Source organism: Loxodonta africana, chromosome 14 (genome assembly GCF_030014295.1).
Source record: "Loxodonta africana isolate mLoxAfr1 chromosome 14, mLoxAfr1.hap2, whole genome shotgun sequence".
Lineage (NCBI taxonomy): Eukaryota > Metazoa > Chordata > Mammalia > Proboscidea > Elephantidae > Loxodonta > Loxodonta africana.
In genome coordinates, this window is record NC_087355.1 from 68,716,363 (window position 1) to 68,732,190 (window position 15,828).

At 45.3% G+C, this 15,828-nt stretch overlaps 1 protein-coding gene across 2 annotated transcripts in view; it reads right to left on the minus strand.

Annotated features, from left to right (window-relative positions):
• SAMD12 (sterile alpha motif domain containing 12) overlaps positions 1 to 8,680 on the minus strand; it is a 414,895-nt gene extending 406,215 nt beyond the window's left edge. For both annotated transcript variants that reach the window (XM_003408277.4, XM_064268011.1), the window contains exon 1: positions 8,557 to 8,680. In XM_003408277.4, coding sequence (XP_003408325.2) covers positions 8,557 to 8,569 — 13 coding nt within the window. In that variant the 5' untranslated portion in view covers positions 8,570 to 8,680. The remainder of the gene's footprint in view (positions 1 to 8,556) is intronic.
• Between the last annotated feature and the right edge of the window lie 7,148 nt (positions 8,681 to 15,828).

Consider the following 15,828-nt stretch of genomic DNA (forward strand, 5'->3'; position numbering starts at 1 on the left):
GAGTTTCCAAGGAGCACCTGGGAGATTTGAGTTGCTGACCTTTTGGTTAGCAGCCATAGCACTTAACCACTATGCCACCAAGGTTTCCAAGATCACTCACAGAGCCATAAAAATGGCTAAGAAGAGGCTTCCTTTAGTGTGGGAGGGAGACAAGGAGAGACAGACAGTATCATTACCATCATCTTGTCTAACATTTAGTGAGCATTTACTGAGCATTTGGAGTCCCTGAGTGACGCCAATCGTTAAAGCACTGGGCTGCTAACTGAAAGGTTGGAGGTTCAAGTTCACTCAGTGGTGCCCTGGAAGAAGGGTCTGATGATCTACTTCTGAAAAACCAGCCACTGGAAACCCTACAGAGCACAATCCCACTCTGACACATATGGGCTTGCCATGATTTGGATTGAGTTGACAGTAACTGTTTTTTTTTTTTTTTTTTTACTGAGCATTTACTGAGCACCTACCAGACACTGTCTTCAGGGCTTTTTTGGTACTAACTAAACAGTCTCAAGAAGGCTTTGAGCAAGAGTCTCAGAGATGTCCAGTAAATTATCCAGGGCCACACAGCTGGTCTTCAGCAGAGCTGGGTTCATACCCATGCTGGCTGCAGAGCTTGCCCATTGAAAGACAAGGGTGTGAGTGCTATAGCACCCACGGTGAGAGTGGTGCTGTGCAGACAAGGAAGAGGACACAAATAGGCCTGAGCCCCTTCTGTACCTCAGGCCCCGAGGTCTGCTGTAGCTCTGAGGCCGCATCCCATGGCCAGTCCACAAACATCTGTCAAACAAATCATGAAGACTCAAGATGTGCTGAGCAGATGGCCATCAGACACATCATTCTCCGACAGCAAGGACAGCCGAAGAGCAGGGAGGAGCAAAGCAGCCGACCGCAACGGAGAGGCTGGCTCATGCCAGCCCCAGTGCCCACTGGGTAGAGGTTGCAGAAGGCAGTGAGGCGGCCAGCCCTGTCACCAGACAGCTGCCACCCCATTGTGCTCCTCAGTCGGGGAGGTGAGCTGTACAAGCAGCTTCTTGCACCCACACTTTAGAAAACTCAGGCTAAATATAGCCAGGTTTGCTCTCATGAGGCAGCTCAGAGAGGGTGGTGCTGCTACGTTCCACTTCAGAAAATCAGGGAGGAATCAGCTCAATTTACAGGAGAGCAGCTTTCCTTGCTTGCCCTGGTGGTTTCCAAAGGACCATATGTAAGATCCAACTGGGCTGTGGGGAGTGCTAAGGTTTGGCCCAGCAGATAAGGGAGCCCTTAGGAAAAGGAATGTGCAAGTAAGACCAAGAAGCATCCCCATTGACTTTCCTGCCATAAAAGGCTGAAGAACCCCAAGACCAGGATTTGGGGAATGAAATTCATTAGGTAGCACACATTCCGCACACACCACTCTGTTTCATGTGCTTTCCCCCACTCTCTACCCATGAAAATCCAACTCGAAAGCTAGCTCAAATGCTTTTCCCCTCACTAAGCTATCCCATCCTGCTCAGAACTAAATGCTCCATTTGTTCCCAATCCTCCCACATTATGTGGCTGGAGCTTTGATTTAGCGCTTATATCATTCGGCCTAATCTGTTTCTGTCTATTTCGCCAAAGTGGAGGCTGGGAGTGGGATAGGAAAAGGGGTAGAATGGGCTAAGCTCACTACTTTTTTAATCTTCCTACCAAGTCTAGTAGAGTTCCTTACACACAGGAGGTACTCTACTATTCATCAACAGAAAATATAAAACCTGCCGGAAGGCCAGTGAATGAGTTTGTAATTTCCACTCTTTCTCCTAATTAAATGTATAACATCTGACACTCACTTCCCGGAGTTCAAGTTCAGGCTTCCATATGGGTAGATCCCTGGCAGCCCCTCCTGTAACATGTCACCGCAGCATCTACTGTGACTCAGCCTTAGAGAACACAGTTACACCTGCAAAGGTTCTGTATGCTCTTCCTTATGGGCACCAGCCATTGTTTTTTCAGGGATAAGAGAACAACAGCAAGGCAGATGAGAAGGAAAGGGTAGGTTAAGGTGGAATTAGTAAGGGCTGGACCACACAATGGAGAAGGAGGATTAGATCCAAGCCCTGTCTCACACTGTCCTGGCAAGTTGAGAACCACGGTCTGAGGCCCCACTTCTCCTTCACACAGAGTCACTGATCAGGAATTTTCAAGGAGGGCCTTCTGTGCACCATTCTCATGTCCTAAAGCTGAGTGATCAACAGAAAGTTTTTCTGCCAGAAGTCACTGGTGCAGGAATGTCAGATCTCATGGGTTAAAGAACAGAAAAGGAAAAGGAGTAAAAAGAACTCTTGTTGTTCGGTAAAACGGAAGAGAACCAGGTAGTATTAGTTTAACAACACCACCAGGACTCTGTGGAGATAAGTACCTAGTAAGAGAACTTCTCCGGTTCCCCTGCTAACAACCTTCCCTTGGTTAGATGAGCACAGTGGGAGTTTTCCTTAAGTGTGTACAGGGACAATTGTGCAAATCAAAAACACCCATAATCTTATCTTACCCATTAGTAATTCATTTTGTCCTCCATTCATTCATTCATTCGACAAGCTTTATGAAGGGCCTACCATGGGCCAAGCATCAGGCACAATCCCTACTCTCAGAGAATACTATGAAGTCAAAGAGGTGCACATAAACTACGTTCTCAATGAGTCAGACAGATGTAGATCTTGCTGGCACAGGAGGGAGCCATCTTCCCCTTGCTTCGTGTTTCAGAGAACAGGGCATCCATCAGAAGACACTTCTGGTCTCTCTCTCCACCCTCTCATAGGTCCTCCTCAGAAGCAGAGAAGACAACTATGCAATACGCATGTTATTAAAGGAACAAAGCATAGGCAGCTCAGGTCCTTTCCTTTCATCACTTTGGGTCCCACCTGCCTGCTGCAGAAGCTCACACTCTGCTCTGCTCCTCCGGGCTCACAGTGTTGAAGAGGCTGGCACCCTGTAGTTGCTTTCCAACACTCCTATGACAGGTAACTTCATTGCTGGGGTGCCATGTTAGCAAGCCCACTTTACCATCTGACCCAGCCAGGAAAAATAACCCAGTGTAGCCTTATCATAAAGATGACATTTCTGTCTCCGGTGAGTGAATCCTTTGACCGTCTGTGAAGCGGTTTTGAACTCCAGCAGGGTACAGAGTCATCATTTACCAAATGCCCGGTGTTTTCCAAAAGTGCTTCTGTTTGCTACAAGCGTTTGACTCTGTTGTTGTTAGATGCCACCAAGTTGATTCTGACTCATAGCAACCCTAGAGGACAAAGTAATTGCCCCATAGGGTTTCCCAGGCTGTAGTGGTCATAGGAGCAGATTGCCAGGTCTTCTGTCCTGCAGAGTGGCTGGTGGGTTTGAACCGCCAACCTTTTGGTTAACAGCCAAGCACTTTAACCATTGGCCACCACCACGGCTCCTTGTCCGGCTTCTGTCTCCCTATATTCCCACAGCCCATGTCATTATTACTTATCCTTACAATATTTTGGTGATGGGCAGTTTTTTCACTGTTTCACTCAGGAAGAAACTACAGAACCTAAACATTGGGTGACTTATCAGAGGTCATTTGATAAACCAGTAGTTCACTTAGGATAGAAAATTCAGATCCTCTAACACCAGTGTAGAAGCCCTTGTGGCACAGTGGTTAAGTGCTCGGCAGTGAACTGAACAGTCAGCAGTTCAAACCCACCAGCCACTCCTGGGGAGAAAGATATGACAGTCTTATTCCATAAAGATTACAGCCTTGGAAACCTAATGGAGCAATTCTATTCTGTCCTATAGGGTTGCTATGAGTCGGAATTGACTTGACATCAATGTCATTTAGAACACATAGACTTCCATTTGAAATCTTTTTTCTTGTTTGGGTGCTGAACACTTGGAAATCCTTTTTTTTTTTTTCCTGCCACGTAAGAGGAGCTATTCTAATAGATCTGGAAGACAAACACTACATGCAATGTTTGCCTGCCCCACTTTTCTTATACAGCTCTGAGGATAAAGATAGACAGGAATTGGAGGCAAAGAGTTGGAGAAGTCTTCTCTTGCTCTGGGGAACAGTGCATTTATACTTCATTCACTAAATAATGACTGAGGGCTGCTGAAGTACCAGGCACCTTTCTTGGAATGCTGTTGTTGGGTGCTGTCAAGTCGAACGCAGAGTTGAATACGACACAGTCTATGACTGATGGTTTAGGCTGTGTGTCAACTTGGGTGGGCTGTGATTCTCAGTGGTTTGGCAGTTATGATGTAGTTTGGTAGCTATGTAATGACGTAATCACCTTAACAAAATATGATACAATGTAATCACCTCCATGATGAGATCTGCTATAAACAGCCAATCAGTTGAAAGGGAATTTCCTTGGGCGCGTGGCCTGCATCCAATATATGTGGACTTTCTGGCAAGGCTCACAGGCTTTTGCTCACTCTGGATCCGGCATTTGGCCTCCAGTTCTTGGGACTTGAGCTAGCCCCTTACCTTCTGATCTTGGGATTCATCAGCCTCTGCAGCTTGTAAGCCAGAGGCCTGCCGCCTTACTTGCAAATCTTAGGATTCACTGGCCTCCAGAGCCTGTGAGCCAAAGGCCTGGCATCTTACCTACCGATCTTTTGTTCATCAGCCCCTGTGGCTATATGAGTCAGAAGAAGCCTCTAGCCTGACCCACAAACTTGGGACTTTCCAGCCTCTACAACTTCATGAGCCATTTTCTCGATATAAATCTCTCTCTCTATATATATATACACACACACACACACACACTTCACTGGTTTTGTTTCTCTAGAGAACCCAGCCTAAGATACTTACTAACCTACTTTTTTCCTCTCCCTGTATAATACTGCAACCTATTGCTAATTAAAAACATCGCAATTATAGGCACAACTGTCTACACGACTTTGTCCATGAAGAATGGATCACTGTGTGGTCCCTGCATGTTACCCCTCTCTACAGGTCTATTTGGAGTAATTTTAAAAGTTTTTTAACTTCATGGGTGCCAGTATAATCACAAGCCCAATGCAGACCATCAGTGGTACTCTGTTCTATAGCTGGAAAGCATAACTCTAAGCTGCCCAGCTGTCCATAAATGCAAGGCCTAGGTCACAATCGGGTAGAAAACAAATAGGATGTTGTAATTCAATTCAGAGAGGAAAAAATAACCCAGCATAGCCATAAAACAATAAACAAAGGGCACCTCTTTTTCATCTTAATTACAAGGTTGCAGGTTCAAGAAAATGAATGAGCTCCCTACTTGCTATTAACACTTTTTACAAGCTCATGTTTAGGTAAGAAAAAGGGTACACACCAGGGGAAAAAAACCTTCTAATTTGTTACTAATTAGAAAGACTGTCTGGCATAAATAAGTGAAAACCCAGAATATGAAACGTGTGTCAAGTAGTATAGCTTTTTTTTTTTTTTTTTAAGGAGAAAGATAAGAGGAGTACAAGTAACTTTTACTAGGCATCCTTCTTCAGTAAGGATCCTCCTTTCTTGGGGAAACTGGTCATTATTGGGTCCTCGGCAGGGCACTTCTTCCTTGTATGGGATGGCCATGCATTGCTGGGCATTTATCATCTCTGGCCCATGGGCACGCAATGCCAGTAGCAGCTCCCAGTAGCAGTCCCTATATAATCCCAACATGCCCTAGGAGGACAGTGTCACTGTCAGATGAGAACCACTGCTCTAAAACTTTCCTTGAGCATCAGGACAAGATACTGGAGAGAGGCAATTCCTTTAAAAGAGAAGTCTTCCATACCCTCAAATGTCTCTCAAAAGTCCCTTAGTATATACAGCATGGGGTCCTAAGAAAGCACACGTACTCTTATGGAACCAGTTACAAAGTCTTCATGAATTTATTTCTCATTCATTCCAAAAACATTTAGTTGCTATGACTCGGAACCAACTTTATGGCATCTAACAAAAACATTATGGACCACGTAATGAATTTGACAGCACACAGCAAAAACTGCACTATTGGTGTCCCTGGGTGGCACAAACAGTTAAGCACTCGACTACTAGCTGAAAGGCTGGCAGTTCAAACCCATCCAGAGGTGCCTTGAAGACAGGCCTGGCTATATGCTTCCAAAAGGTCACAGCCTTGAAAACCTTACGAAGTACAGTTTTACTCTCATGTACAGCCACCACCTCTCTGTCAGTGGAAGCTTGCATATCGATATGATGCTTAACAAGTTTCAGTGGAGCCTCCAGGCTAAAGACAGACTAGGAACAAAGTCCTGGCAGTCTGCTTTCAAAAATCAGCCAGTGAAAACCCTATGGATCACAGCAGTCTGATGTGCAACCTATCACAGTGATGGCACAGGACCAAGCAGCATTTTGTTAGGTTGTACATGGGGTTGCTGTGAGTCAGGAGCCAAAAGGACAGCAGCTAATGGTAACAACTGGGCTGTTGGTTGGGAATATAAAGTCAAAGAATACATGGCCCCAATTCCCAAACGGCTTATAGTCTAGTGAAAGACAGATTAAGCATAAGGTAGTTGCAGATGTAAGCATAGGGTCTAGGGAAGCTCACTAGAGGCAGGATCTCCATAGACTGGAGGAAGGTGCTCAGAAGGCACAGGAAATAAGAGGGCAGGGGCAGGTTCCCAGAGCAAGTGAAGCTTCCCGAGTCATGAAAGATCAAGTGGGAGTAGCCAGGAAGAGCCGGACCCAGGCCAAGAAAACTGCCTTTGCAAAGACCAAAGCTATGAAACGTATTTGCAGCATAATTTTAAAATACTTCCTTGAGACTTTATTGTGATTCAAACCCAGGATCTCCTGTTTACTAGTCAGGCACTTTAAACAAGTAAATCACAAGAAAATAATCTAAAACAAGCTCTCTTCAAGTCCACATGTACTTCCTTCCAAAGATCTTGTTTTTGTGAAGTCTGGTTTTGCTAGTACATTAAGCCATCAGGCAAGAAATATGACTAATTCTATACTTCTTACAATGAGCGGGAAATTGTTTCTAAGTACTTTGTGGCAACAAGTGGGAATGTGCCTCACTTTGGGACACAGGAGAGTGGTGACAAGAAGCAACCGATGCTGTCTGAAGCACAGGTTGGAAGGGATTGTCGTTAGGTGAACTTACCCTTGGTCTCAAGCTCAAGACCAAGGTCATCTCGGTTATTTATTTATTTTTGCATTTCAATGCTCTTGTCTCACTTACCATCAACTGCAACAATGCAAAAAGCTAAATTCTCACCATATTAGTACATTTGCACAAGAAAAAAAAGCCTAGAAAAGTCTTTGGCTGATTTTTTTTTTTTAGTGCCTCTTCCCGGCCTTTTTTTTTTTTTTTTTGGATACAGCTTTATCTTCGTCGATATGGTTGGGAAAGCTGGAGGTGGCCAGCTGGAGATCTCTGAACTTGAGATAGCCCAAAGTCTGTGTTTATGAGCACGGCGCATAGAGGCAGGGTTGTTGCTACTTCAGGTTGTTAAGACAGTAATTAAAAGGAAAGCAAGACTCAGATTAGTTCGGTTTCTCTCTCCTGGGGCGGAGAGGGGAGGGGTGGAACAAGCCAGCAAGCTCGTGTGGTTCATTCCCTCTGACCTACAAGGAACAGTCCCATTTCCCTTTGGCAAGGAGCCCGATGCAGCTGAAAGGCGATGCCCTCTTTTTCTTACCCCAGGTCCCCTCAGCCCCAAGCCACCCTCAGTAACCATAATTATATACATGAACGTAGGCTCTCCATTTAGTCCCCTGATCTTTCCATCTTATCATTTAGGCAGTTAGACCTCAAATTTGACATCTCAAGCACTCTCTGGTGCACATATTTTTCCCAGAACTACCCCAATAAGAAAGCATGTGGTCCAAGGTAAAAGAAGCTGACATGAAAAACTCTGGAAATCCTTCCCAAACGGCCTGTCCCTGCTTTCAACCAGGAAGTTCAAAGGACGCCAAAACTGCAAAATCAAAGGCAAAAATTATACAAGGAAAGAGAGAGGTGGTCTTCAAAGAAAAGGGATCCACCCAAGTCAAAGAGGTCAGTTGTCCTTTTTTTCCCTGATTCCATTTCGTTCCTGTAAACTTTGCAAACCCCAGGAGGGTTGTATAAACAGAGACAGGTATGGGGACACCTCCCCCTCCGGGTATATTTGCTGCCGCCGCTGTGGAATAGACACGACGAGCGACCCTAGACCCAATCGCAGTTCAAGATTACCGATGACGCACCTGGCCAGGGTCCTCTCCCACGTGTGTGGGGCGACGCGAGCATCCCCAGCCCCATGGCCTTCCAGCCAGCCCCGCGGGAAGAGGCAGGGAAAGAAGGCACCTCGGCGCTGGCCCCTAATCCCGGTCTCCCCGACTTTCCCCCCATTTCCAGCTTATTGTTTCGTAGTAGGGACACTTTTGCCTCTTGCCCTAAAGTCCTGCGCATCTCATCTCTCTCCAGAGCAACTGAATAAAGCGCCTACTGGCCTTCTGCGGCTCAGGTGAGTGCCAAGGGGTGTAGGAGGAAGGGGCCCACTCTCCACCACCCCCTCCACAATCCTCCCGTCCATCCCCAAGCTTCATCAGGGATGTGTGCATTGGGGTGCGCGGGTGGGGGGGGCTTAAAATGCCCCAACGTCCCTTACCTTCCACAGCCATTCTCTCAGAGCTTGCCTAACGCATGCATAATTTTCTTGGCCGAGGTACTCTTCCTGCCCCACGCTACCCCCCTCCTCTCGCCTAAATATTCTGCGCTCATCTGCTCCAGGACCAACCTGCCGCGGTCACGCAAAGCGAGGCTGCCGGCTCCCAGCTCGGCGCAGGGCGCCCTGGGAAGTGTAGTTCCGGCCCTAGTCTTGACTCTCGGAGGAGTGCCCGTAGGCCTCCGCGGGGCACGGCCCCGCCCCACTCTCAGACCGCAGCTCGGGATCCGGCCGGCCGGGGCGGAGCTACCCCTCACGGGGGACCCCAGAGAGGAGCAGGGAGTCCCAGGCGGCGGCGTGGACTACATTTCCCAGGATTCCGTGCAGTGGGTTTCGTTCCGCGCTCCGAGTAGGGACCCGTGATTGAGACCTTCCCTGTCAATTAGAAGGGGTCAGGCACCCAGCAGCGCGGTGGGGGAGGGAAGAGGCGGCGGGGCTTGCAATGTGCTCTCCAGGGTTGGTTGTCTGACTTTAGCCTCCTCCTCGGTCCACCTGTCCTCCTTAGCTGCCCTTCCTACATTAGCCAAGAATGGTAGTAGGTGGGGGGGGGGGGTAGTTACAGAGCCACCGACGGCTGTGGTTTTCCGCCTGGGCAAGACCCCGCTGCACAGGGTGCGGTTGAAACTTGTTCCTGTGAACCCTGGGATTGTGAAATTTGTGGGGAATCCGGCCAGGTGATACAGCTGTCTGCTGATTCTCCAGGGTGGGGCGTGTTCCGTGACTAAAGACTTAGAGGTGGGTTTTTGTTAGGCGCCGTCCAGTCAGTTCCGCTCAGAGCAACCCTATGTGCAATATAGGGCGGGAGACTGCTTAAAAAGCCTGAACACGTAATATCGCCAAGGGGTTTATGAGGAGCAAAGTTGAGGAACCAACATTCCACCCCAGGACATCAGATGATGGAAGCCTTGCGTGGCTTCCGAGGTGTGAGGCTTTCAGCATTCCTGGCCTGGGAGGCGGCTGGCACTCTGCAATAAACCAAACCAAACCGCTGCGGTCCAGTGGATTCTGACTCAGGCCTAATAATTAACGATGTCTTAAGTGTGTCACAGTGGTTAAGTGATAAGCCCCTAACCTAAAGGTGGGCGGTTTAAACCCACCAGCTGCTCTGGGAGAAAGATGTGGCAGTCTGCTTAGGTAGATATTTACAGCCATGGAAACCCCGTGGGGCAGTCCTACTCCGTGCTATAGGGTCTTTCTGAGTCAGAATCCACTCAGGGGCCATGGGTTGAGTCAGTGCTCTTTCAACTTTTGAACCTGTGCCCTATCTCCAGGTGTTGGGGGTGCGATAAGGAGAATCACATGAAGTGTAATGGAACTTCAGAGCTGGTAAATACTGATAAAAATGAAGCTTCCAAACTTTTTTTTCCCCCTGAGCGTGAAATACAGATGCAGTCATGGCTCGTGGCATAAGAGAATGGACTTGGAAATATACCTGGCTCAGGGCTGGGTTATGACTTTTAAAGGCCTCGATCTGTGAAATGAATATGGAGCCACCTCCACCCCTCCCCCACTTCAGCTCCTCTCACTCCTCCTCCACTTCCACAAATAATTTTTCAAAAATTATTCTGTAAAATAACTCTAAGACGTACAAAGGTTGGATTCTTCCCCTGGTGATTACTTAGATTTCATTTGTTTTTCTGTCTTGGTCGTACGATTTTTTTCCCCAAAAAAACAATTTCGTTTCTGTGTATGAAGTGCACACCTACTTTTCTGGTGACTAAGCCAGTGCTTAGTCCTCCTATTGGGTAATAAGGCCGTGTCTGGGATTGTGACCTTAACTGTGCAAAATAACTCACTGGGAGTGAAACTTTTCTTGAGTGAGCTGACTAGGCTTAAAAAGTGCTGTGGGCTTAGTAGGTGATTTTAGCCGGAAGATGTTCACATTCAGCATGCTGCAAGCCTAAACTATGGTTTTCTCTCATCAAGACCACTACAATACCTTACTGACGATTCTACCATAGAATTCTTCCCCTGTCCAATCCCTTCTCTACCCAGCAAACAGATTGTTATGACCGACATCTAATCATCTCAGTCCACTTTAAAGTCCTTGATTGCGATCCATTGCTCTATGGCTAAAGTCTGCAATCCTTAACAAAGTTTGCCTTGGTCTCCCATTCTAGGTTAGTTTTCAACATTCTTGTAGACAAGTGTGGATTTTCCAGTAGGCAGTTTATCCATTAGTGAATACCTTACCAGATCCTCTGTAGTTAAACCCATGTGGGGAAAGATGTGATGAAACCCATGTGAAATTGTTCACTACAGATCAGTAAGTAAGCACAGGGAAACTCACATTTACCTGTGTTTACTGGGTCATCCACCCCCGTCAGAGATTGTAAATTTTGAAAAAACACCTTGATTCTGTAGAAAGGTGGTGTGGGGTTGGAAGAGAGACAGATGCCAGCCATACCTAGAAACAAGTTTTGATGTGGTGAAAAAATGTGAAGTTGTTCACTACAGATGATCTGGTAAGTAAAGTAAGCACTGTGCTTACCTTGCCTGTTGGATAATCCACCCCTGCTTATAGAGTTGTTTCTTTCCTTCAAAAAAGAAGCGAAACATGTGCTGTCAATTCCCTGTAAAACAGAGTGCAACTGCCCCATAGGGTTTCCAAGGAGCAGCTGGTGGATTCAAAGTGCTGATCTTTTGGTTGGCAGTCAAGCTCTTAACCACTGTGCTACCAGATCTCCATTTCTTTCCTTAGCAACACTTATATCAGCATGTTGTTGTTGTTGGATGCCATCAAGTCAATTTTCAACTCATGGAGACCCCATGTGACAGAGTAGAACTGCCCCATAGGATTTTCTTGGCTGCAATCTTTATGCAAGCAGATTTGCTAGGTATTTCTCCGGTGGAGTGGCTGGATGGATTCGAACCGCCAACCTTTTGGTTAGCAGCTGAGTGCTTAACCCTTTTGCCACCAGGGCTCCTTTTATCAGTATGTAGAAATGTATTTATTGTTGTTTTTATTTAACTACTGTAAGCATTCCACTGGTCCCAAGAAGGAAGGGATGGAGTTTTCCTCAACTTTGAAGCTCCAGCAGCCAGACAGCAGCTAACACATAATAAATACTTAGTATGTTACTATGTTTATAAATAATAACTGACTACCTATATGTATGAATGTACTCATTATTATGAGTAGGCCTTTGTTTTTCCCAATGAAACTACCAGTTCATATTTGTTTGTTTTAATGTTCCATTCTCTCAGAAGTAGGTAATTTTATACCTGGAAGCAATTTAGAAGTGATTGAGAGACAAGTTAATCTGAACCCTCTCATTCCACAGTTGAGGCAGACAAGTTAAAAGTTATTTTTCCAGGTCATACCATGGCAGATCAGTGTCTAGAAGCCAGGTCCCAGGCCAAGGACTTTTTTTGGTTTGTTTCCTTTGATCTAGGCTGGGCTGGGCTGGGAGGCTAAGCTTTCAGTTGAGTAGGCTGGGGCAGCTCTGTTCGTCACTGAAGGCTTGTGGGTAGGTTGGGGCAACTCTGCCTCAGGCTAAAGGGGCAACAGCTACCCAGGGGAGGCCATTCTAATAATAAAGGCAGAGGAGTAAGAAGACACATGTAAGCCTTTTAAGGTCTGGCTCGGAACTGGGGCACTTCCACTTGTTGCATTTGCCAAAGCAAGTCACATAGCCAATACCAATGTAAAACCAACCCATTGCCATCCAGTTGATTCCAACTCATAGCAACCCTAAAGGACAGAGTAGAACTGCCCCATAGGGTTTCCAAGGAGCACCTGGTGGATTCGAACTGCTGACCTTTTGGTTAGCAGCTGTAGCATTTAACCACTATGCTACCAGGGTTTCCATCCCAAAGTAAAGGTGGGAGGAAATATATTCAGCCTGCAAAGAAGCCATGGCAAGGGTATGAATGCAGGAAAGGATGAAGAATTGGGCTAATTATTCATTGTCCACAATGACAGAAACCCTGTACCATATTCTATAGCCTAGAGCAGTTCTCAAAGTTTCAGTCCTAGACCCATAGCTTGAGCGTCAGCTGGATTTGGCACAAATATGCATCTCTTCCAGTCAGTTGGCCAGGAGCCATTTAGAATTAAAATTTGGGGGCCACACTCCAGACCTTCCGAATCAGAATCTCTGGAGGATAGGACCCAGCAATCTGGGGTGGGGGGTGGGGGTGGGTAACAACACCCTCAGGTGATTTTAATTCATGCTGAAGTTTGAGAACAGCTGTGTAGGGTTCAGCAGTTACTAGGCTTTGCAAGATAGACCAATTTAGCCATTGTTCTTAAGAAGGGGTGAAAAATAAGATCTTAGAAAGCTCTATTTATCCCAGTAGACTGCGTGTGTGTGTGTGTGTGTGTGTGTGTGTGTTTGTGATATTAGGATTTATATGCAGGCATTCTGGCTCTAAAGGCTACATATTTAACATCTATATTATGTTGCCTTCCTAATTGTTCACGTATTGTGTTTCTGCAGAGAGTGGCAGACCAAAGTTAAAACATGGAACTGGATTCATGGATCTTGGGTTTAAGCCGAAAGGAGTTTCTCCTTTGCCCTCTCTTCTTGTAGATTGTATGAGTAATATGGAGAAAACCTCAGTAGCCTTTTTTTTTTTAAGGAAGTCAAATTCTTTCTTCTCCCTAGGGCAGAAAAAAAAAAAAAAAGGATAAAGTGTTGCAAAGGGGAGGAATAGAGTTGGGCATTGCTGGTTGGAGAGAGGAAAGTCTCATCAATTGTTAGAAAGTTAGAGTCTGGGAGAATTCATGCAGTCGGTGCTGAAAAAAGGCACCCTGGGTACAGATGACAGATTACTGTCCTCAGAACCCTGAAGGCATGATCTAGGGCTCAATCCTAATGTCTGCCAGACTCAAAGAAGTGAAAGAAAAATGGGACAGAGGAGCTGATTTAGATCACACCTGGATGAGAAAGAATGCAGCGCACCCAAGAAGTGCCTTGGGATGTGTTAAGCTGGGGGTTTACCTTCTGCTTGCCTTTTCCAGCCTGTGGTAACTGTTAGCAACAAATGTGGTATTTGAAAAGTATTGCTGTGAGATCTGGCTTTACTGAGAGATCTAAAAAGCTAGACATCTGAATCTTACGGGGGTGAAGGAAATTATCAGCTAATTTTTGCCCCAAGGTTTTAAGTGGGATAGCATCTGTCAGCTTTCCCAAGTGATACAGTGGCGTGTTTATTAAGGTGATCTCTGCCTCTCTGCTATAACTCTGCTGTGTACACTTAGGGGTCTTTTGCCCTCATTCCCTGGGCTGTTCTCAGGAAAAAAATAACAGCAACCAAAAAGCCTCCCCTAGGCCCCGGTTCCTCATGTGTGCTGCTTTACTTGTGCGATGACAATGGGCTTTTTATGTAGTATTGACTCTACCTTTGATGGAAAAGATGAAGTAGATACACCCTGGGCACTGAAAACATATAGATCTGAGTTTGAAATCTGCCTCTGACTACTTACCAGCTAAGTGAACTGAAACAAAATAATTAATGTCTCTGTCCTTGGTTTTCCCATCTATAAAATGAATAATATATCTAACAAATAACCTCAAAACTTAGCAGCTTAAAATAATAAACACCTATCATCTGACATAATTTCTGTGGTTCGGGGAAGCTAAGAGCAGCTTAGCTGGGTGGTTACATCTCACGATCTTTCACGAAGTTGCAACCAAGATGTTGGCCAGGGCTACAGCCATCTAAGGGCTTGATTGGGGATGGAGGGTCCACTTCTAAGATGGTTCACTGACACATTTGCCAAGTAGGGGTTTGGATTGTTGGCAGGGAACCTCAGTTCTTTGTCATGTGGACCTCCCCGGAGGGCTGCTATAGTGTCCTTACAAAACGGCAGCTGGCTTCCCCCAGAACGAGTGATACAAGAGAGAAGAAGAAGGAAGCCATAATACCTTTTGTGACCTAATGTCGGAAATTGCACACCTTTACTTTCACCTATTCTATTTGCTAGAAGTGAGTCAACAAGACCAGTCCAAATTCAAGAGGTGGGGAATTCTGCTCCACTTTTTGAAGGAAGCATCTAAAAATTTGTGGACACATTTTAAACCAGAACAAAAGATAACGTAAATAAAATTCTTAGCATAAAATAGGTGCTCAGTAAATGAAAGCAATTATTATTTGAGGGCTTAAATGGTATCTTGTTCTGCTTTATATCCCTAGTCTCTAGCACGGTGCTTACCACATAAAAACCTTCTTAAATAATGGGCTGACATTTACTAAATAACGAGCTGAATGTATTGCTTGTCTGTCTCAGGTTCTGTGCTAAGCATTTTAGACGGACTTGCTCATTTAATCTTCATAATAATTCTGGGAAGTGGGTACTTTGTATTATTAACCCCATTTAACAGATGGGAAAACTGAAGCATAGAGAAGTTAAGCAATGTATTAGATGTTGATATATTGAGGGCGTAACAGAGCTAGGGATTGGTCTTAAGGAGTCAGCTCTAGGATGCGTGCTTTTAACCACCACACTATGGATCTTTCCACAAATCAAGGCCTTTCCATATCTAGGTCATAATCTAATTAAGAAACTTCTAATACAGAATCTAGATCTCCACATTAGCCCCCATGTAAGCCCTTTTGCCCTTAAGAGAAGCTAATACTTTTTATTTTACTGCTGCTTACTCCATGTTTTTTTCCATATGGCTTCCACTATGAATATTCTCTAACCCGAATTATTCTCATTGTTTCTATACTAAACTTTGCCTATACTGTTTTGAGTTCCCATTTTCATGACAACAGCCTCTGATGTGGCACAGAGGTTAAGCACTCAGCTGCTAAACTGAAAGTTTGGAAGTTTGACCCCTCCAGCCATCCAAGAGAAAGACCTGGCAGCCTGCTTCCATAGAGACTACAGCCTTGGAAACTGCTGGGGCAGTTCTACTCTGTCCTATAGGGTCGCTCAACTTGGAGGCAATGGATTTATTGGTTTTAAAGCCAGACTATTGGATTTTCTCTAATGCATTTCCTAATCTTTTTAGAAGATAATAACCTCTTAATTCACGAGATTGTTTTAAGGGTCAAACAATCTCATGGAATCATCTATGTGAAAATATTTTGTAAACTGTTAGTCAGGGGTCAAAAATTTCATTGCCCACAGCATTTAATGAAATGGGCCAGGCCAAGGGAAATGAAATACTAGAAATGACTGGAATAATTTCTGCCCTAAATAACAGCATACAAATTTATATATACATCTATATGTATATATATATATATATGGAAACCCTGGCA